Source organism: Lynx rufus, unplaced genomic scaffold (genome assembly GCF_022079265.1).
Source record: "Lynx rufus isolate CCGP_SWC_20201006 ecotype Redwood Valley unplaced genomic scaffold, mLynRuf1.p SCAF_2, whole genome shotgun sequence".
Taxonomy (NCBI): domain Eukaryota; kingdom Metazoa; phylum Chordata; class Mammalia; order Carnivora; family Felidae; genus Lynx; species Lynx rufus.
The window spans coordinates 95477981-95503078 of NW_025814834.1; the positions used below are offsets into that span (position 1 = coordinate 95477981).

At 34.1% G+C, this 25098-nt stretch overlaps 1 protein-coding gene across 4 annotated transcripts in view; it reads right to left on the minus strand.

Moving 5' to 3' along the window:
- CCNT2 (cyclin T2) overlaps positions 1–25098 on the minus strand; it is a 40636-nt gene that overhangs the window by 7867 nt on the left and 7671 nt on the right. For 2 of the 4 annotated variants that reach the window (XM_047082618.1, XM_047082619.1), the window contains exons 3-7: positions 11721–11849; positions 10267–10327; positions 7896–7958; positions 4687–4732; positions 2908–3071 (exon numbers count right to left, since the gene is read on the minus strand). In XM_047082618.1, the coding sequence (XP_046938574.1) occupies positions 2908–3071; positions 4687–4732; positions 7896–7958; positions 10267–10327; positions 11721–11849 (463 nt within the window). The other 2 variants (XR_006962628.1, XM_047082620.1) reach the window with 2 other exon arrangements.

Here is a 25098-nt window from a genome sequence, read left to right on the forward strand (position 1 = left end):
ACTTCCAAAATGGTGTGGTTATGGTGAATTATACTTTTCTACCCCCAAATAGTGACACTGACCACTAGGCTATTGACCACTCAAGACAAATATTAATACCAGTCAAATGAATTACAGTATCACATAATATTAATAATGCCAATTCAGTAGAGACTACACAGATTCATTTATTATTTTTTAGTATACATAGTAAGCTTCTCTGTAAACTATTCTAGGCAAACATGCTAAACTGATAACGAAAATTAAGACCATACAGAATTTATCTTAAAGTAAAAAATATGCAAAAACTTAGCATTTATTATATGTCTATAAGCTGTGATAACTATAACCTGCTCAAGATTCATGAACTTTCTGATTCAGTTTGAATGAAAGCTATCTAATGCCTGGACCACTACTCTTTAATTTCAAACAAATAAGCAAACAAACACCATTCCACTTGGACACTAATAAATCTAGCAGATACACAATAATTTTGGGTTCAAAATTAACAAGAAATTGTTTTGATTCAATTTCTTTAACAGCTTGGTTGTCAAAGATTAAATGCACATCAAGTTTCTGGTCCAGGGGTGCCTGGGTGGCTCAGTCGGTTAAGCGTCCCACTCTTGGTTTTGGCTCATGTCATGATCTCATGGTTCATGGGATAGAGCCCTGCATAGGGCTCTGTGCTGATAGTGCGAAGCACTCTCTCCCGTTCTCTCGGCCCCTCCCCTGCTTGTGCTGCTCTCTCTCTCAATAAATAAATTAAAAAAGTTTCTGGTCCCAAACCTGCCTACATAGCAGGTATAAAACATAAGGCTTGTTTTTACTTTCTTATTAAATTTTACAATGGACAATCAAAAGAATCTGTCAAATAATCACTGCCAATATATTAGTTATATACACAAAAATCACAGTATGATCCTTAAAAGAGAGCCTTTTTCTATCAAGGCTAAGTATACAGAAAAAAATTAAATACAAAAAACAGATGAGGGTTTGTTATTAATTATAAAACAAAAACAAACCTTGCAAAACAACAACAAAAAATATTACAGGCAGGCCAAGTCCAAGCTAAAGCTGTTTTTGGAAGAGTCATTACATGAATTATTTCAGTGAACACTGATGCTTCAACACCAGATTCAAATTCAGATATATCTTAAACTTTGTTACTTTTTTCTTTTTTTGTGATCAAAACACCGAGAAAGGCTGCTATATAGCATGTTGAAACTGTCAATGTCTTACATGTCCCAAGATTCATATTCAGTGGCTCTCCAATTTAATAAACTTGAGCCTTTTCAGCACAGAAGCAGATGGTTATTTGGGTGGCCTCTGTCATGTCAAAAAAAAACTTTAAGTACAATTTAGGAGCAGTATAAAAGGCAGATCACTTGCTTTTTGTGACCTTTACTTTAGGACCATGTATATAAACTATTTTTATTCAGATGATGCCTACTTCTTCTCATCTGTTAACTGCCAAAGTAAGATGGAAGCACAGATAACCTAATTTTCAAGTCACAGATGACAAAAAAAAGCACCCCCCACTGGTTTTTAAAAGATGCCATTTTAACTCACTGAAGATTCCTTCTTCTCTTGTTAAACTTTAAAAAACCTCTGGCAATGTAAGGAAAAGAGCATAACCATGTGGCAGTAATATAGTACAAGATACATACACTGGATGAAATTTTTCACGGAGGAAACAAAAATTGAAAATCAAGAGATCTAAAAAGGAGGCATATTTTAGAAAAAAGGAAGGCAAACTATCACAATTATGACCTATACCCCCATGTCTGTAAACAAAGTTTTACTGGAACAGCCATATCCATTCATTTACGGATTGCTTATGGTTGCTTTCCAGCTACAGGGGCAGGAGTTGTGTAGTTGGCATAGACCAAAGAGTCTATAAACTCTGAAAGAGTTATTATTATTTGGCTCATCAGAGAAAAGAAACATCTAGCTTACAGAAACATGTTGAAATTTTATTGGAAGAAACATGTTGAAATTTTATTGGAAGATCACATGTGAAACCCAAAGGGGTCTCTATGTAACAGATGTCCTCAATAGGAATAGATATAAATTGTTTTCCCATGAGCTTCAATCTTGCAACAGAAGTTGGGGAAAGCTCACAAAAAGAAGCAGCCAAAAACCTAACAGTATATCTTTTAGGCAAGAAGCCTAATCTATTTCCTTTCTGAAATCTACAGTATCTGGCTAAAATGTCTTAATCCCCAAGAATCTCTCCTGCCTCTGGTCAGCTTATTTCTTACCAAATAAATTTCTTATCAGAAGACTCAATTCCAGGTTCACAATTTACAGAATCTGCACCCCTGATTTTTTCAATTCATATTTAATAATACAAGGCAACAATGACACACTTCACTATCCGTGGAACTACAGAACAAGGAATGTTACCCTGAAAATACCTTTAGTTCATAGCTTCACATCTTCTACAATAAATTATACCCGACTTTGAGATTCTTGCATTGTCAACCTATAGCATTATAAATCATAATGTTTTTTGAGAAGTCCTGATAGGGCTATAGATATTCATTGGTGGTTAAAATATGTTCAAGTTTTTATTTTTTAGTTGTTTTTCTTTAGGCTAACAAATCCTTATTTTCATCCTGTTCATTTGATCGTGTAAATTATACTTTTAAATTCTATTACCAAATTGTTAAAATGAAATTATAGTTATGTTTTTGAGGAATCTTTTGAAACACAAACAAATATTAATAAATAGATCTGGGATTAATATCAAAATAACTACAGGGGGACAGGGAGATGCTGGATTGGCCAGAATCGGTAACTGTTCACTTAAGTATGAGTCTACGGAGACTCGCTATTTTCAAACCTATACAAAAGTAGGTAGAATTTTCCATAATAAAAAAATATTTTCAATGTAAAAAAAAAAAAAATTTCTTTTTCTCTACTTACCATCTAGTAATTCTAGAGTAACTGTAGGATCGACATATTCCCACCAATGTTTTCCATCAGTTGACACAGGAATCTCCCAATTGGACCATTTGCAAGCCAAATGAATACATACACATGCTATCACTGTTGGTTTGTACTGAAGACAGAAGGTGGTAAGGTGTAGACTGTTGTGGAGCAGGTTTGAAAACGAAGAACCATAGTAATTCAAGTATGTAAAACAAAGAAAAACATTTACCAGTAAGATTAGAGCACAAACATAATTATAAAGGTTTTCTTCAAGTCGAGTATATAAAACCTTATTTTTAAATTAAAAGCTAACACTATAGTTATAAAATTCTAATACTAGATTATGAACATTCTCCACACTGTGACTCCCAGAGCATTATATTAATATTTTATCAATAGTAATATATTAATATTTCTAAATTTTGAAGTACTTTTACTTCTTTATAAAAGGAGGGGAAGACATATTTCCAATAATCAGCATAAACAAGTGTAACATCTTAATTTTTTGTGGTATTTTTGCTTCTTTTGTAATGTCATGGCAAAAAAGTAAAGAAAAAGCAGAAGATTCTCCATAAAACTGCCAAGGAATTTCAACATCACATTACAGAATGAAGTCAGAATCAGGGATTCCACCATTTGATGTGGGTTAACAGAATTCTCAAGTAAGTTAAAAAGAATCTAACACTTATCTATGTAAACCTCTGTCTTTTCAGCAAAGCCACAGAGAAAACTTACCTTTTGCTGAACAGCTTCAAGGCCCAATGTTGCTAAATACTATAAAAATGCTACTTTTCTCCTTCCACTTTATGTCCCAAATTTGGGCATGTGATAACATGTTACAGCATGCCTTTTCTAACCAAAGTTTTAAATTTAGTACTTTCTTTTTGTCGTTCAAAACTCCTAGGGATAGGAGTTAAATCCCAACAACATATACCTAAGAAAATATATTGGTATTTGCCAATCCAAAGTTTTAAATAAAAGTTAAAACAGTGTCACAAGAAATTAAGGACCATACAATGCTACTTTGGTGCCCTCCTCCCCAATGACCCATTTAAAAAACAAATTTAAGGCATTCATATATTCAATCCAGAACAGAATTATGTATTAGATATTAAATGCTTTAAAAAATTATTCTTTCAGTTCAGTTCAGAATTGATGGAGATGAAAAATGTTCATCAACTGCAAACCCACACCAAAATTTTTATGTAAAATGAAAAGGAAGTTAAGTTTTCTTAAAGTAAAAATTGTATTTCTGCAAATCTAGGCACTGACAGGACTTGGCTAGTTCTGATTTACTACTAGTGGGTATTATCTGGAAAAAAACCCAAGTTATATAAATTTTATTTATTAAAAAAACTTTAATGATTATTTTAAAGTTAAAATTGGATCAATGTGAAATTTTAAAAAATTGTCATTTAACTATAATTGTAAACTAGAAATAGCTTTATACTTACCAAGTTGCTCGAATTTCTACGTTAAGTTTAGCTCTTTGTAATCTTTAGCTGCTATTCAGGCTACCAATTTTAGACTTATGCACTCACAAATCGAGAATATGTCATCAGAAAGCACCACTACACTTCACAATGTGCATTTAACCCCTCTGTGCCAAAAGTCCCTTGTACAATACACCGCAAAGCAGACAGGAAGGTACCACCACAGTAGATGGTCCAGTCTCCTGTTGCAACAAGGGTAAGAGACACATTGAGGGGGCCCTGCATTAAAGGAAGCTATAGTGTGCTACAACAGTGCAACAAAGAGGGTCAGGATAACAACCTGTTGGTAGCCATGAAATAGGATGTCTGTGCCAAATCCTTGCTTGCTGTAAGAAAAGAAAAAAAAAAAACGAAGACAATACTGTCAGCTCTAATGTGCTATCATCAAAAAGTTCTCAACACAACAAAAACTTCAAAGTTTTGTACACAAAAAGTAAATTTTACTTACTACTTACAAATATCACAAGAGCGCCATCATTTTCTATACTACTGAAAATCTTCAACAACATTCACTCAAATGTTTCTTGCTATCCCCCAAAGATCTGAGAAACAAGCCGATTTGCTTTTAGCTAGCCAGTTACAAGGGCTAAACTTGTTACTAAGTTAAGCATCTAGTCAGCTAAAAGTTGCAATAAAGCATTCTCCTGGATTTAAAAAAAAAAAGAAGAAGAAGAAGAAGAAAAGATTTTGAAGTCTAGTACAAAACACAAAGAGTTGCCTGCCAGACTTAATCCTCAGTCATCATATTTAAGTTGGCTTAAGTACTTCCATCCAAAGAAAAGAAAACAAAACAAACCCCCACCCCCCAAACTCAAGACAGCACAAACTGCTGTTTTTCATGCTACTAAGCATCAACAGAGAATTAACAACCTAGAAACATCCCAAGGGCGTAGATATAGAAAACTCCACTGCATATATATTTCTTACAGTATCCAATTGTCAACTTTAGAAAAGATACACATACTCTAGGCAATCAGGATGCTTCAGCACTGGTCCCCAAAAGAAAAGCAATTTTTAACAACTAGTTTAAGTCATGGAAACTGAAAATAATAGTACCCCGCTTTTTTTCTGCTTTCTTATTCTTCCCAACGGGGATTCTTTTGCTATAATTTCCCTTTTCCCCCAATTACATTCATAATCATTGATGTACCTTTCCCCTCTGCTCACCTAGGATCAGTTCACCTCAACTCACCCCTCTCTAACAGGCCTCAAATTCTTTGCCCTCTATTTTTATTCGTGGCACCTGTAATCCCTGCTGCCCCATGTGGATCACCAACATAAGGTATACAAAAGGGATTTGGGCTTAGCAGAGTTGTGCTAAGGAAGAGTGTCAAAGCATCAGATGTCTTGGAGGCAGTGTGACTTATGTATGGCATTCTTTCCTGGTGGGGAGGGAAGGAGAAATCACAGAAATGAAAGGTCCCTGTAAAATGACATTAGCCAATTCTTCAGCAAAGTAGCATAATATCAACTTTCTCATCTTGGGGTGGGGGTGGTGGGGAGAACCTTAAAGAAACCAAACCACTACTACCCCCCATCCCCACAAAGAATCAAAATATGTAGAGAAGGAAGTAAAAATAATTTTAAATTGCCATAGCAGTTTTCACCTCAGAATATATCTAAATTCAAAATAACCTATTAATAATCAGTGTGCAACACAGGAAGAATGCAGGAAAAATGTTCTTTTGTTAGCAGAAAGTTATAACAGAGCAAAGAAAACAGACACCAAACATGAAACAATGTTTTTAAATGGAGTGAGATGTAAACCATAGTTACCTGAAATGTTAGTCAGACAAAATGAAGTTAAACATATATAAAATTTGCACTACAATTTAAGAATTGATCACATTTTAAACATTAACAACAAAAAATTAGATTTAAATATTCTGTTTTGGATAAAATATCAAATTTGCAGTTTTTGTGAATGTTTTTAAAACTTACTATTCAACTTTGCAAATGAATGGACTTCATGTCTCTAGCTTTAGATATATGGGAACAACAGCTACTAAACTTTAAGGATCTTAACGATGACTCAAATGTCACTATAATACCAAGTTGAAAATCCAGTTTTGTTTCCTACTGTGTGTATTTTAAGCTATAAAAGTATCTGTGTATATGTATTTTAAGCTATAAAAATGTCTTTCTTCACCAGGCTTAGTTTAGAGCAAAGTTATATGGCTCTCCATTATTCTAACAGAAATAGCTTACTCTAAGGCTTTTTTTTTTAATTCAACATGTACACTAGTTATCTCTATGAATTCTGTACTACACTGTAATTCGGTGGATAAAAATGTGCTATCAATCATATTCAGATAACCCTGAAGAACAGGAACCATAATTAAATATGTTCTACTTTGCAAGTCATAACAGGTGCTAGCTATTAAAAACCAAAAATAAACAAACAAACAAGGTACTTTCTTTCAGAAGTCCAGTTCTGAACAATGACACTGTGACAACAGGTTTGTTTGTTTTAAATATAGCCATTAACATAATAAAATCCTACGTAGGTATATGAATTCAATTTAAAATGAATAAAATGTGAGACTTTCAGGTAAACACTAAAAATCAAAAAAGGCCTTCAAAAGTCTTACCCATTCTGTTTAGAATAAACCTAAAGAAAAGAAGTCTGGTGGTAAAAGAATGAAACTGCAAAATTTAATTTTCAAAAAAGAAAGTAACAGAAAAAGGCACACTGAAGGTTCCAAGTGGTTGCTCTTAGTACAGTAACACTTCAAATGGCAAACAGGAAAGAAGAAGTAAGAAGTAGTGTAACAACATGCAACTATGTAAAAAATATTTCTAGGGATACATGAACAGATACATAGAATTCATTAACAAGAGTAGAAAAGTGTGTACCACATGCTTTATAAGCAGTAAAGCAAATAAAAAAAAGTTCCTACTCCTGTTTTAAAAGGCTTAAAAGGCACATCACATGCTGCCTGTATCATACTATATACTTCCCCATTACACACAAAAAGGAAATTATTTTTAGAAATGCTACAGAACTTTGAAAAATGTATTAAATCTGTTGTTTTCAAATGAATATGGGGAAAACATTTCCAAAGTGGCAAATCTGCTAAGACAATTTTTATCTGAAAGACATGAGGATGGCCTCCAAATTCTTAAACTGTCATCATTTTCCTAGAGGTCAATGAAAGTTTGACAGAAACCAGAAATTTTCTGTGTGTATGTGTTAATGGTCAACTTCTTAAACATTAACTAAAATGGGAACTGGCTTATTAGCCTAATAAGTAGGTTGAGAGAGTCCTATTAATTGGAAGCCCTCTAGTTTTTTTACTGAAAGATTCTCACCTAAGTTTAAAGGAAGCTAATTCACCACATACAGAAGAAGATGAATAGGTAGATGTAGAACAACAAAAGATGTTGCTTCAAAATGGTATTTCCCCCATTTTAATAAAACTCATTCAAATCAATTATAGACAATAAAAAGTATTAACACTTAATTCAGAAATTTCAAAGATCACTTACCTCTTACTAATTGGGTACATTTCACCACATCTGTGTGTGGATGTTCAATGGTGATCTCAAAACCTGAAATGAAAAGCACTTTTTTCCCAATCACTTATCACACTACAATACTTGACTGAGAAATGCCATTCATCAGCACAACCATAAATGTATAATATATTGTTCATTATTAAAAAGATCCAAAGGCAAAGCTATTTTCTGTCACTGACATGCTCATTATACCATCAACAATGACAAATAATTTCTTTTCAAAAACAATGTCCACTTAGGAAAACTGATAGCAAAGTTATTTATAGATTACGGGAATAGTTATTAAAAATTCTGATTTACAATTAATTACGATTACCCTTAGGTTAAAAACAAACTGAAATATATGAAAAATACAACCATTAATAAAATAATTCAATTACATAATATATATATATATATATATATATATATATATATATATATATACACACACACACACACACATATAGGTTTTGAGAGAGAGAGCACATGCGTGTGAGTGGGGGAGGGAGAGAGAGAATCTTAAGCAGGTTCCATGCTCAGCACAGAGCTTGACTCAGGGTTCAATCCCACGACTCTAGGATCATGACCTGAGCCAAAATCAAGAGGCGGATGATCAACTGACTGAGCCACCCAGGTGTCCATGTAATATATTTTTAAAATGTATTCCAACTCTCCTTTTTATAAGATGTAAAAAGGGTATGTTTCATAAATATAATCTGCCCCATAGTGGGAAGAAAGACCATTTCAATGATTTATGGTCCTCTTATTTTCTTAGTATGCCTTAAATCAAAGGGTTTCAACCAGTTAGTTTATAACTACGTCTCATTAATAATAAAGTGATTAAGACAAGTAAACCTTGTAGCCTCAAGATTCTTTAAATCACTTTTTCTAAAACCAAACATAAAATGCTGAAAGAGCTTTTAATGTCTATTCAACCCTTAGGTAAGGCAGGCTTTTTTCTTTTTCTTTAAACAGTGGAGGTCATTGGGGTGCCTGAGTGGCTCAGTCAGTTGAGTGTCCTGACTTCGGCTCAGGTCACGCATGGTTCTTGAGTTCGAGCCCTGCGTCCTGCTCTGTGCTGCAGCTCAGAGCCTGCTTCAGACTCTGTATCTCCCTCTCTGCTCCTCCCCTGCGCACACTCTGTCTCTCTCTCAAAACTAAAGATTAAAAAAAAAATTTTTTTAAAGTGGAGGTCACATCTAGCATCTTCAGAAGCAGTAAACGAGTGACATCCTAATACACAGGTAATCTAGATTTATAAAGTTGTTGTGTGATCTATTTATATTTCTACTGTAATTAAACCTGCAAAACCATACTTTAATCAAAGCCAGAGGTGTATACTGTCAATTCTAATGTTCCCCTTAAAATATAATTTTCCTTTCAAACTTTATTACACAAGTCTTTATAAATTTCATATTTATATAATTTTATATAAAAAATAACATGCTAAGTCAGTGGATTTGGTGAGAATAAGATTTTCACTTTTATTTTTATATCTTTTTATACTATTACAACATCAAATAAGTTGTATCTATTTCAAACAAACTACTTTTCTAATAAAAAGAATCTGTCATGATGGGAGACTATTACTGCACTTCTCTTTAATGATTGGGAATGGAGTAACATATGAAATAACGAATAATGGCTATTTATGACATATACACCATGTAGTCATTTTTTATACATTATCTCTCATTCTTAAGTTCACAATGTTAAGACTTAAGACATTATTACTCTATCCTGCATATACAGAATGGAGGTACACAAGATCAAAGAACTTTGCCTAAGTTTACAAAGCAAGTCAAAGGCCTACAGATTTAAACCAAGATCTCCATAAAGCCCATGTGATTCCATCACACTTCGCTAGGCTCTTCCAGAAGTAATATATGACTTTATACAAGATAAACCTTCTCAGGCCTCAATTTCCTCATAAGTAAAGTTAAAGATCAGAATAAATAATCTTTAGAGATCACTTAAACTGCATGAAACTTGAAGACAATATAACTTTTAGAAGGGGATGATGAATGGTTAAATAACTACACTATGTCATATTAAAAATGATGTGATAAATTCATTAAAAACTGACTACAAGTGCCATGAGAGCAAAGACTGCCATGAATACTTGTGCACATTACAATCATATGCAACAGCCTTTCACAATGAAAACTATGTTTACCATTCAATTAAATTATGCCAAATGAAATTAAAAAAAAAAAAAAAGTTTTTCTTATAACCAGGCTATACTATTCTGGCCCCAAACCTTGTTTTAAAATGAAACATCTTCAATGATGAAGTTATTCCAGAAATTTTTTTCTTTCTTTAGAACACCACAAAAATAGCATCAGCTGTGAGTACATACCTAGGGTTTGTAGCATTATGGTTTCAAGTAAAACCAGTTCTTGAGTCTGTTGAAGGTAAGCCTGCCAGGTAAAAATAATACTATTAAAATGCTTAAGATGAACACTATGAGACTACGGGACCGCTAAGTCTCATGTAAATCACAGACTGATTACAGAAGAGCCAGATTAGTTTAGGAACATGAAGGAAGCACATTGAGGGTGACAGGGAAATCCTATATTTTGCAACCAATCTAAATTGAATTACTTCTAATACAGGATATGCAAACAAGGTAAATAGCAACAAAACCCCTCAAGACAACGATAACATGAAAGGAGGTAGAGCTGCATTGAAAACAACAAACGCTCCAACCTGTAACGTAAAACTTGACACAGGCAGTGGTGCTTCAAGACACTTTACCAAAGGAAGCACCAACTCAAGTAAGAAAATCAAATTCAAACCTGCCTGTTAAAGAAAAGGCTTATCAATTCAACCTAAGATATCTCAAGTGGAAATTCCTTAACAGTCAGAGTTATTGTGTAGAATTTCCTCTCTTTAGAGAAGACAAATACAATCAAAGCAAACCCTCAAATCTCTAGATTAAAACATTTTAGATGTAAAATACCAAAATGATGTATCATACACCATGGGGAAACAGAAGGCCTTCTCTTTCAACTTCAATAAATTATTCTCCTACTGCAACTGCTCTGGGAATAGATGTATGAAAAAAATTTCTATCACCGTCAAATTTCTTAAATTGTAACAACTAAGGTGATAAAAAAAAATACATCATCAATATTCATGTAAGGGCATGTTGCTAAACTCAAGAGTGAAAAACACCTCTATTTATGTCCCATTTTGAAAAGGTCACTAAAGTAATTTTTTAAACATAGATTTCTATCATTTGAACAATACCCTAAGTATTCACCAAAAATAATTCCGAATTTATCATGTTAATAGAAGTTACAAGAACAATCTTTGCATCATCATACATTCTCTATTATTAAATGGCTAACATCATTATCTTACTCCTTTAAATGCCATTATCTCAGTGCATTTTTACATATGACAGAGATAACTATTAGTATATATGCATTAATAAAGGAACAATTCTGTAAAATTACTATTTACTGGTCTACAGGCAAAACCAGAGGTCTTTCTTTCTTTTTTTTTTTCCATTGCTGACATATTTTAAGAGTTATTCATCTTTGGTCTCAAATGCACCCAAACAATGGAAGTGATATAAGATCACCACTACATATTATCACAGCTTTGCTGTGAAGATAAGCAATAAAATGTGAAACACTTAAAACCACCTTTGAATCCCAGCCTTAACATGATTCAGAATGATACTGAAATTCATGTATATACACGAAATATGTTTCTGTTAGATCACTCCCTGGTATTGCATTCCTAAGTGGTAAAAGAAATAAGCAGCAGTTGGAAGGCAACGCCAATTGAATTATTTTTACATACATCACATTTAGTATCCAGCAGTGGCTCTAGGGGATGAAGACAAGCATGTGCTACTTTGATAACATGTTCAAGTTTTCGAGCCTGTTCTTCCACTTTTGCAGCCAAAAATAATGCAGTAGGTGATATTATCTGCAGAAAAGATAAAAATTTGGTGATTTAAAAATAAAAAATTTTGGAAAAACCTTCTACTTTCTAAGGTGGGGCGTGCAAGGAAGGAATGTAGTATTAAAAATATGAATTGTGACTTGGGCTATAACAAGACGGATGTAAGAGTTTTAAAAAAGTGATTCATTAAATAAAACTAGTTACCCTAGTTTCTAAAACTTGCTTTACTGTTTTGCAAATAGAAGAGCAATGGGAAAAAGGAAAAAGACTTACACTTGGGCAAACTAAAATAAAGTTTAACTTATTATTAATGCATATTGTGGAGGTAAAATAAAAACTCAAGCAAAATAATAAAGTCGTAGCTTAAAAAAATGAAAAATAGGTAAAATATACCTAGATTTTCCTTCTTTTTAGATACAGCCACTACTTTCTAGGTTTCTTTTAAATTAACCAACAATTCACTTGTGTGGCTAAGAGCTACGCAATATTGCTTTAGGACACAAAAAGGATCTACAAGGCAAAATGAGAAGATTCTGAACATGAAATTGCTACTGAGTAACTCTATTACTTCACTATAGCAATATTAACGATAGCTAAAGAACCAGATAATGAACATGTAAGATAAATCAACAGAGTAGAGACATTGCCAAATGGAGATCAAGAAATAAGCAATTTTTTTTAAGCTTTAGTTAAGTTATATGTTCTTGGGATTGAAGTATAAGAACACAGCACTATAAAGACATTGACTTAGACAAACATCAATTCTGAGCAATATTTACCCAAAAAGTAATAAACCAAATTTACTACTGACTCAGAAAACAGGCATACTCTAAATTCAAATAATATTCTAAGATTACACAGAAGAAATTTTTCATGGGAAGATGATTTCTAGAAGTCAAGATTCAGGTTATTTTTCAAGAGATGAGCATCTGAATCTTACTGTATCTTAGGGATCACCAATCACTATACAGAAACAATGCCAGAAGAGGGAGGGGAGGACAGAAAGAGGCATTAAGCATGCTACATGATTTGGGTAGTTAAGGACAAAATTTCTGATACCAGAAGGTAGATTCTTTCCTCTGAGCTTCTAAAACAACTTATAAATAATGCTGAGCCATGAAATTTAATCACTGGATTTTGGATCTGAAAGGGACCTTCTCTAGCTAGTCCAATTTCATTTGCAGATGAGTAAATGGAGTGAAAATGACTTCAAAACAGACGTAAAATTACATCAGTTTGGCTCCAAAGAACAAGTAATGTTATCTTAAAAGGACTGAATAATTTCAACTTGGACTTTCCAACTTATTTCCATCTTTCAAAATTAAAACAAGGAAAAGACTGAAAAATTAAGAATACTCAAAAAGGCAACTTACTCTTAGTTTTCTTAGATTTAGAATAAACTACTATTATTCTTTACCAAAGATTTAATTAAGTAACATGAAAATTAGTTAATATTCTCGAAATACCAGTACAACAGCAGCCATACAGGGCAGGGATTTTTCTGAAATATAGAAAGTACAAGAGAGTGGACAATCATTTCCTATCCCAGTTATTTTTTCCACATACTGAGAATTTCCTATGCTACCTACTTTAATTCCTTTTCTACTTAAATGTTTACCTCATCCTAAGGAAAATTCCTCAGTCAAAATGAAGTGCCCTTCTTTATTCAATAGGACACTGTGTACACCTCTGTCATTGTACTTTTGCTGTATTCTAACTTCTGGCTTACTAATTTTGTCTGCCCTACTAGTCCAGAAGCAGCTTAAATATAGACACTGAATTATTCATTCACATTCCCATTGTCTTGCATTGTGCAGCTGCTGTTCAGTATATTTGCCAAGCGAATGATAGGTGGATAATCCACATATATAAAGGCACCAATGTTAAATTCTAGGTATTCCAAATCCCACAGTAAAAATCTAACAGCCAATACAAAGGTAAGAAATGCAAGAAACAATATAAGATACTCTCAGTGTCCCACAATCTCTCACTTTTTACCTAATTCATGTCTAAGAGGGGAATGGCTAAGCCGGCCATCAAATGCTAGCACTATTTACCAAAGAGTGAAGCAATACAGGCTCAAGCCACATGTCACATTAGACTGAACTTAATAAACTTTTTTCCTAAGTGCCAGATGATCCAAGATTTCTCTTACTTGCCTAAAAGGTACCTTCTGAAAGTCTCCAATGAGCTTTTCCTGGCACAGCCTCTTAGGATTCCCAGTGATTGCTCCATTCTCTTCAGACTTTTTGTAAGCCTCAATAGCAAGTACTTTCAAACCACAGACTTTTTTCTCCTTACAATATAGTCTCAATGGAAACAAAGTATGTTTACTAATGAATGATTCTAAAATTCTACAAATAATTAAGAAAATTAAATATTCGGAGAACTAAGCAATGATCTTCAGGGTAGATTCCTGGTTTATTTACCCACACTCCTCACAGAAGTCTTTCTGTTCCCTCTAAATAGGGCTCAATTCTCATCCTCCTCCAGTGCAACACTAATACCCAACACTCTTCCAAAGTTCCTGGTGAAATCCACTAACTCCATTCACATTTCCTCCTCTATAGCCTGCAAACATTTTACTCCATCAGGGCTGTAAAAACAAAACAAAACAAAACACCTTTTTAGATAAATACTTTGTGAATATCCATGTGAGGCTTTAATTTTAATTAAGAATGACTAAAGAAGGTAATCAAGCTAGGTACCTCTGCTTTTTTATATAGAAAGTGGATTTTGCTGTGTGGCTTACTGAAAGGAAAAGAACTCCAAAAAGTTTTAAGTAATGGCTATGTTATTAGTTGGCCTGTGGCTTTTAAAGGGAGCATCCTTTTGAAGGCAACAGACATTCATCAGTGCACGTAAACTTGGTTCAAAGTCAAAGAATTCACACCAATACTGGAGTAGATACTTGGTTCAAGGGAGCAACTACAACCTGAGATTTAGCTCACTGGGGACAAGGACCATGCACGATCCATCTTTGTGTTCTGTTATCTGTTTTAATAAACTTTCTTGAATTACTATAAATGAAGGAAATAAAAACTGATTTTTAAATAGTGTCAAGTTTGTCAGCCTAGCAAATGTACAACTGTTTCCAAGGGCTATCACATTCTCAAAACAAGACAAATTTCTACAGAAATATACCATACAAATCATGGAGAGGGGGAGGTAGAGGTGATGAAGCCAGCTGTAGCATAGTAGTCAGGGTGCCTCAGTGGAATCCTGGCTCTGTTATCTGACTAGCCTAGGCAAATTACTTATTCACTTTGTGGCTCAGTTTCTGCATCTGTAAAATGGGAGAAATAGTATCTGCTTATAAAGTTGTGGTGAGAATTAAATCAATCAATATACATAAAGCACTTAGAATAGTGCCCAGAGTAATATGACTGAAATTATTATTATTATGCTGTAAAGTACATTATTATTATTATGCTGTAAACAACAATTGTGTATTGCTAATGCTGATCTTAAAATTTAAAGGTGATTTAACATGCTTTTAAAAATTCCCTTCTTTCTTGCTCACCTTTTTCCTTCCACAGTTAAACTCAATTCTTTAAAGGTTCCATTGGAGCCCTAACTAAGCGGATTCAAACACACCAAAATGATGATACATGACATTACTTCAATGATTACACCAGTATTCCTTTCGTCCCTTTCCCCTCCTTTCACCTCCTTCTCTTTTTCTATTCCTTTATATGTTTCCATTCCTACCTCTTGATCTGACTCCCTTCCTTCTCCATCCTTTCTCTTCCTGCCCATTCCTGGCCGCTGTCTCCCCCTTCTGCTCATGATGCCCTCACTGCTGACATTCTTCACTCTCCAATGTTGGCTTCAACCTTGATATTTGGAGGCAAGGTCAGTTTGAATTAACAAAAGCCACTGATGATGGCCATACCAGTCAATTTCAAATGAAATCATTCCGGTCTTCATCCTTTTAGTAATATATTTTCTGCATACACCTTATGTATACATTTGTATTTAAGAAGCCACAGCTGTTTTATTACTCTTCAAATTTAAATTTCCTAGTCCAAAAGAGTCCTAAGAGAAACAAAGAAAAGACTTCCACATCTGCCTTCTATTTGCTAATACATCATCAAGAAGCTTATTCTAATCTATTGTTATTTTTCATCTTTGGGTCCTATAAGCTGGTGAAGCCATTTCTTCCCTGTTCGTTAACTGCCTCCAAACTCCCCCTCTCCTAAGACTAGGATAACTATTCCCTGTGCCTTCAAAAGACTTCATTAATATCCAGTTAGTTCTAGGTATCACAGCTAAAAACTGGGAAATCACATGCCTAAGGCTACAGTTAAAGAAAAGTGGTAATGGCATAACTTTAGAAGATTCCCAGAAAGGTCTAGAATATGAAAAGAGAAGTATAAGCTTAGATATATGGAAAAATAAAGGGGGGTAATGGCTCCTCAACAAAGAGGAAAATAGGTTAAAATGTCCATTTGTTAATAACAAAGATCACTGGAGTGCCTGGGTGGCTCAGTTGGTTGGGTGTCTTAACTCTTGATTTTGGCTCAGGTCATGATCCCAGGGTTGCAGGATCGAACCCGCACTGTGCCGGAAGCCTGCTTAAGTTTCTCTCTCTCTCTGCCCCCTCCCCTGCTCACGTGTTCTCTCAAATAAAAATATATTTAAAAAAAAAAAAAAAAAGTAAAGATCTCACCAAGCTTGACCAATTAAGCCAAAATTTCAGTACAAACTGGTTTACATCCTTAATTTTGTTGTACTGAAAAGACATTCCAGTATTACAAAAAATGTCATTAATTCAGCCTGGTATTTTAGTTTTCCTACCCATATAATTATGTGTGAGTGTAATACTGTCAACATAAGAAAATTTATGCTGAGAAATACAAAAGTCTTCAGGTTGGATGTTATTTTAGATTTCTAATTATATCTGAAGAGAGCTGGCTATATAAGACTGAAAAATACTATTATTCGGTACTGCTGAAAAGCAGTAATAATTAAGAGAATAAGGCCTGATTTCCATAGAATAACAACATTATATTTAAAAGTATTTAAATGCTTACTGTAACCTGACATTTAAGTATTTATTTATGGAGGATAAGTTACCATTATGAAACTTACAAAAATGAAAAAAACTCAGTTAAGTCTCTATTTTCCCTTATACACTCAGCTCCTACCAGCCAATGGTAAATAGTCATAGAATATTGGGAAGCAACTTGCATAGATATTCAAATATTCCACATCAATCTTTCAAAGTCCCCTTTCCTTCAGATGGCTACACAAATAACTAATACTACAGAAGACTTAATATTGTGGACAGTATTCCCCAAATTGATCTACAGATTCACACAATCCCTGTCAGAATCTCAGCTTCTTTTCTGCAGAAACTGACCAGCTGATTCTAAAATTCATATGGAAACACAAGGGATCCAGAAAAGCAAAAACAGTTTTGAAAAAGAACAAAGTTAGAAGACTCATACTTTCTGAATTCAAAACTACAAAGCTACAGTCATCAAGACCATGTGGTAATAGTATAAGGAAAGACATAAGGATCATGGAATAGGATAGATTCCAGAAATAAACATTTAATTGGATGGAGGAAAAACAGTCTTTTCAACAAATGGTGCTGGGGCAACTGCATATCCACATGCAAAAAAATGAAATTCATCCCTTTCTTTATGCCATATACAAAAATTAACTAAAAATGGATCATAGACCTAAATTTAAGAGATAAAAACTTGTAAAGGAAAACAGGAATACACCTTCATGACAATGGATCAAGCAATGTTTTCTTAGATATGACATCAAAGCACAAGTGACAAAAAAAATCCTAATAAATTAAATGCATGTGTTACATATGAAACCATCAACAAAGTGAAAAAGCTAACCCATAGGATAGGAGGAAATATTTGCAAATCCTGTATCTGATAAGGAACTGTTATCTAGAATATACAAAGAACTCTCACAACTTAATAAAGAGACAATACAATTTAAAAAATGGGAAAGGGTTAAGTAGACATTTCCCCAAAGATACTACAAATGGCCAATAAATGCATGAAAAGATGCTCAACACCACCAGTCACTATGGAAACGCAAAATGAAACCATAAGCTACTATTTTATACTCACTAGCATGCCCATAAGATGGCAATAATAATAATGATAATAAAAAAAAAGACAGGGGTGCCTGAGCAGCTCAGTGGGTTAAGTGTCTGACTTGATTTTGGCCCAGGTCATGATCTCACAGTTTCTGAGTTAGAGTTCCATGGGATTCTCATTTTCTCTCTCTGCTCTTCCCATCCCTCAAAATAAACTAAAAAAAACAAAAACAAAAAAAAAACAAAAACAAAAAAAAAAAAACCAAAAAAAACCAAAAAAAAAAACCAACAGAAGATAGCAAATTGTGACAAAGATGTGGAGAAACTGGAAGGAACCCTTAATGCAATGCTTGTGGGAAGGTAAAATGATATAACTACTTTGGAAAAGTGTGGCAGCTTCTCAAAATGTTTTCAAAAAGCTTTCCAAGATTACTGAGGTCTATAGAGTTACTATACAACCCAGCAATTCCACTCCTAGGTATATACCGAAGAAAAATGAAAATGTCCACACAAAAACTTGTACAGGAATGTTCACAGCAGCATTACTCACAATAGGCAAAAAGCAGAAACAAACCACATGTTCATCAACTGATAAATGGATAAATAAAATGATGTATATCCACATGATGGAATGTAAAAAGGAATGACGACAGTAAAAAGGAATGAAGTACTGATACATGCTACACCATGGATGGATCTTGCAAACGTTGTTAAGTGAAAAGACCATATATTATATAATTTCATTTTATATGCAATGCACAGAATAGGCAAATCTACTGAGAGACAGAAAATGGTTGTCCAGGGCTGAAAGGGGGAGAGAAATCAGTGAACAACTGCTAATGGGTATAGGGTTTCCTTTGGGGTGGTGAGAGTATTACAAACTTAGACTGCAATGATAGTGTACAACTCTGTAAACACACCCATTAAATTACACATTCTAAATGGGTGAATTTTACGGTCTGTGAATGATTTCAATAAAGATTTTTTTTTTAAAGGAGCTAATGTCAAAGACTTCCCTTTTTAAGTTATTGCCAATAAAGGGAATTTCTAGGAAACCAGAAACCTAATCACAGCACAATAAACACTGGTAAACAACATTTATCTTAACCCTGTATAACTTCATAGCACATTTGTTAATTTAAAAGGAAAATTAGGTTTCTTTTTAAGAAGGTATACTACATATCCATTTCTTAAACAACATTTAATTGTGACTTTTTAAAAAAAAGTTTATTTACTGAGAGAGAGAGAGAGAGAATGAATGAATGAATGAATGAGTATGCCAGCAGGGGAGGGGGAGAGAAAGAAGGTGGAGAACCCAAAGCTGAAAGCCCAATGTGGGGCTCGAACTCACAAACTGTGAGACCATGACCTGAGCCAAAGCCAGACAAGCGACTGAGCCACCCAGCCGTACCTAATTTTGATATTTAAATTATGTAATTATTTCAGGAAACTTTTGTTTGTTTAGTTAACAAAAATAATTTGAACAGATGTTTAAGTCTACATAAAGGAAACCACTGATTCAAATGGCTACTTCTATTAGTGATCTAAATAGCAATCACTAAGCTAGAGCAATACCAACTATCCAAGGATGTGGGAGCTTGTAAAAATCTGGTATCTTCTCTGAATCAAAATACCATTTAAAGACTGCCCTCAAATCCTCAGAACTTCCTTTCCTGCTCAAAGCTATTTTTTCTTTCCCCAAGCATGAAACTATGACAGTTTTCATGCTCTTAATTCTTGACTGGAAAAGAATTTTTTTTTCAACTTGTAAATAAGGCCACTATTTAAGATTAGTTTGAATGTGCAAACTTTTCTATGGAACAAATTACTACAGTCTGAATTCCAAAATAATTTTGTTCACAGATACAAATGTCTATACTTTTCATTAGTTGACTGGTATTACTTTTTAAGAGCTTTTAGCCCGGGGCGCCTGGGTGGCTCAGTTGGTTGAGTGTCCCACCTGGGCTCAGGTTATGATCTCAAGGGTCATGAGTTTGAGCCCTGCATCGGGCGCTCTGCTATTAGCACAGAACTGCTTCGGATCCTCTGTCTCTCCGCCCACCCCCCAAAGTCCCTCCCCTGCTCGCTCTCAAAAAATAAATAAACATTAAAAAAAATTAAAATAAGTTTATAGCCCAAACCAGCACTATCAAAGAGCAATGCAATGTAAGCCACAAATGTAATTAAAAATTTCCTAGTAGCCATGTTAAAATAGTAAAGAAATGTGAAATTAACCACTTCTAGTTAGTGGCTATATATATTTAGCACACAGGCTTAACCCCCACAATTGGCATTCTGAAGACAAAGTTCATTAAAATGATATGAAGCAGATGGAAATGTATTACACGTTATAGGCACCATAGAATAGCTCAAATTGGTTACTGTTCCTAGTCATTCCCACAGTAGACAAATGTTTTTTTTTTTTCCTTTCCCACTAGAATGTAAGTACCTTAGGAAAAGCACTATTTATTTATTTATAAGAAAATACATACCTTCTTTGCATACTGCTTGTTACATAATACATACTTAATGTTTGTGGAATAACATTGTTACGTTGTCATATAAACACACAGCATCAGGTAACTAAGTACAAGCCACTGAAACTATAACATTTAAAATTTTACACGGAACAAGTCCTCATTTGCTTCTTTTTCTATATCAGATTCAAATAATTTATTTTATTTATTTTTTAATATTTATTTATTTTTGAGGGAGAAACCATGAGAGGGGGAGGGGTACACAGAATCTGAAGCAGGCTCCAGGCTCTGGGCTGTCAGGACAGAGTCAGAAGCGGGCCTGGAAACCCACGAGCCGTGAGATCATGACCTGAGCCAAAGTCGGATGTTTAACCGACTGAGCCACCCAGGCACCTCCAGACTCAAATGACTTAAAGAAAAACTTCATATTACATGTTTTTCCTTAAATATGATCATAGGAGTACTTAATACAGCAGCTTTACAACTAGAACCGTTAACAAGTACACAGCAATCTAATTTGATTTTCCCTTAAAAACATCACCTTATCGATTTTATGCAATAAAAACATCTTCAGAATTCTTGTTCTGCCTTCAAAATCAATTTATAAATTACATAGTCAATGTTTATGCAGAGACCTTTGTGTGGCTTGGCTAATGCAAATACTCAATGCACATTTGTTAATGTAAAATTCTGCTCTATTCTATAGACCAGAGTTAGTGTAGAAGCACTACATTACCAAATTATATAAAATGCTTTCTTAAAATAAAAATAAAATGCTTTCTTATTTCTGGAACAGATGAGCTAAAGCTATGATAGAAGCATATGAACATAAATGTGTGTGTGTGTGTACAAAAGATGTGATTTGGACCTGTTACAATCATCTAATTTTGAGGAGGGAAAACAAGGTGATTCATTAAGACTTTATAGAGACCTATAATATATAGCCCAATATATATCAGTCAACATCCCTGTAATTAGGCAGACAAACTGCCATGTTTCAAAATAACATTAAAGCTTTGTGGGAGAGCTTTCTAGAGTTCTTTTCAAAATTAATATGCAAAACCAATCAAGAATATCACATACGCTTTTGTGTCTATTAATAAACTTTCCCAAATGGATTATGTTCCTTGTTTAACAGAATGAAATTCAAGTGACTTAATGATTCTTAAAAAAATGATATCCTTATCTTCTTAGAAGAACTTATACCTATTAAAGTACAGTTGTCCCCTGAACAATGTGGGCCAACCCACTGAATTAGTGATGCCAACCCACTCCCACCCTGAATTAAAAACACATGTATAACTTTTGACTTTCTCCAAACTCCTACTACTGACTGGAAACATTACTGATAATATAAATAGTCAATTAACGCATATTTTATGTTACACGTATTACTGTATTCTCATAATACCTCATTTTTCTCACTTTTTCAGTAATTCTAGGCTATGTGGTTTGTCATTGAATTTTAATTGTTGCAACTTGCCAAAAAATTTCCCAATATATTTACTGAAAAAAAAAACTGTGTATAAGTGGACTCATGGAGTTCAAATCGAGGTTAAGGGTCAACTGTACATTTAAATGATAGTCTACTGCAGTGTTTGGAAATTACTGTATCTCTTAAAGGGACTGTGGATTACCTTTTAATGTTTTATCTGAAGAATTCTGAGAAGATAGATATTGGCAGAGGTGGTAACCAAATTCCCATAGAAAACCAGAGTAACTAGAGCAAAAGCAAAACCCCACGGATATTTATAACTAAACTATTTGGCAAGGCATTCCTAGGAAATTCCAAAATACTGAACGGGTTAAGGACAAAACTGGCTACTGTGTAGCCACAATAGCCTCCCACTATCAGCATCTATGCAAAAAAGAAGCAAAGGAACGGAATGGGGCATTTGCTGGACTTGGTAAGAACTTCAAAGTAGCCCCCAAGCATTTATCGGAAATCATGGTGGGCCAATCTGGTAACAGCAGCTAAACCAGGGAGGAATTTTGTCAATTTCAGTAAGTGGGTGGATGCCAGATGCCTAGAGTAGGGCTTAAAGGGTTCAAGCCAACTTCTATGTACTTTTCAAATCGATCTCCCAAGGCTCTTTTCCAGGACTCAATATTGAAGAGAAACTTCCAAAGCAGAAATGGCAGGATAGGGACAAGGCAAAGAAAAGATAAAAATGAGGGAGGGGGGGAACACAGCCAGGGAACCTTAAAAAGCAAGCTATATATCTGCATGTGTAACTGAAAAGTATTTAGGTCATACAAAAATACTGTAAGAAACAAATCAGAAGAGTTAACTCTAAGCAACAAAAATCACACTAGAAAGAACTGCTCAAAACAAAAACAAAAACAAATGGTACCGGGGAAACCAGATATCCAAGTGCAAAAGAATGAAATCCAACCCTCACTTTACACCATATACAAAAATTAACTCACAATGGATTGGTGACCTATATGTAAGAACTAAACCTATAAAACCCTTAGAAGAAAACAAGAACTCCAGGACTTTGGGTTTGGCAATGATTTCTTGGATAGGAACCAAAAGCACATAAAACACAAGATATCACAGGTAAACTGGGCTTCATCAAAATTAAAAACTTTTGTGCAGGGGCACCTGGGTGGCTAAGACAGGTAAGCATCCAACTCTTGATTTCGGCTCAGGTCATGATCTCACGGTTCATGGGTTTGAGCCCTCAATCGGGCTCTGTGCTGACAGTGTGGAGCCTTGGGATTCTCAGTCTCTCCCTCTCTCTCTCAAAATAAAAATTAAACCTGAAAGCAAAAAATTTTTGTGCATCAAGAAAGTGAAAAGACACCCCACAGAATCAAAGAAAATATTTGCAAAGCATGTACCCGATAAGAGATTAACATCCAGAATATACAAGGAAATCCTGCAACTTAAAAAAAAAATAGATAAAAGACTGGTTAAACTTTCTCCAAAGGAAACATATAAATGGCCAATAAGCATACAAAAAGATGCTAAAACATCATTAAGTCATCAGAGAAATGCAAATTAAAACTACAATGAGATACCATTTCACATTCATTAGGATGGTTACTATCAGAAAACCAGAAAAGAGCAAGTGTTGTGAGGATGTGGAGAACTTGGAACACTTGTGCACTGCTAGTGGGAATATAAGATAGTGCTTATTGCTGTGGAAAATACAGCAGTTCCTCAAAAAATTAAACATGAAATCACAATGTGATCCTCCATTTCTGGGTATATACTCAAAAGAGTTGAAAGCAAGAACTTAACCCACATTTATTCACAATCCAGCAGCATTATTCACAATAACCAAAACATAAAAGGAATCCAACTGTGGTTCATACATACAATGGAGTAACGTTCAACCTTAAAAAGGAAGGAAATTCTGACACATTACAACGTGGGTGAATCTTGAAGACATTATGGTAAGTAAAATAAGACACACACAAAGAAGGACAAATATTGCATGATTCCACTTCTAAGAGATACAAGAATAGTGAAATTCAAAGACAAAATAGAATGGTGGTTCCAAGGGTCTGGAGGAGTGGGAGAATGTGGCATTCGCTCAATGAGCAGAATTTCAGTTAGAAAAAATAAAAAAGTACTAGAAATGGATGGTGGTGACGTTTGCACAACAATGTGAATACTGTACTTAATGTCACTTAACTGTACACTTAAAAATGGTTAAAATGATAAATTTTAAGTCTATTTTACAATAAAAAATCACAAAGTAAAACAGTAACACACTTCCAAACTACTAGACACTAAAAATGATTCAAAACACAAAACGTAAGTAAAAAAGATATGAAATCACATATCGAAAGATCACATTACACACTTGAGTATATTAACCCAGAACAACCAGCACCAAGACACACTGTAGTAAAATTACTGGATTGTAAAGGAAAAAAACTGGCCATTTAGGCAAAAATAAATTGAAGAAAACTACATTACCACCAATACTCGTGCTTTATGCCAGGAAAAAAAATGTGTAACATATTTAAGATATCTAAGAAAAGAAAGCAGGAGCCGAGAATTTTATACACAGCAAAACGGACCTTGGGTCTAAAGGGCAAAGATAAATTATTATCAACATACAAGGATTCAGAGAATATGGTTTCCATCATCTTCAAGAGAACTTCTAACAATCAAAATGACTAGAGACTTAAACAGAAGCACTGGTAGTGAACAAAAATGGTTACTTGCAGAACTAAGATTAAATAAAGATTGAAAAGAAAAGTTGTGTAATAGCTATTTAAGATAACATAGCTATAATATGACCTTAAAAAACATGGATGAGATGGGAGAGCAAAACAAAAACATTTTATTGTTCTCAATAATTATACTGCTGATGACAAAAGTACTGTTAGTCTGAGACTTACTTGTGTAATATGGGGTTAAGTTAATGAGTGATTATGGGATAAAGTCTCCAATCCCACATTCTTAACAACTAAGATTTTGGTGTGAAAGGTCACAGAAATGTACAAAAGACAGGTTAAATAAAAAATGCTGTTATTTTGAATTAGCAAATTCCTGAGGTAAAGAATACATTTAAAATAAATAGATAAAACAAGTCTGGTTAATGTATACTTTATATATTTAATGTGTAAGTAAATCATAAACATTTAACATATCAATGTACATAATGAATATATATTTACCATACTAAATATTTCCTCATTCTGTTCACTGAAGATGCCTACAAACAAGACCAACACAATAACAATGAGTATCCCTAATATCCAG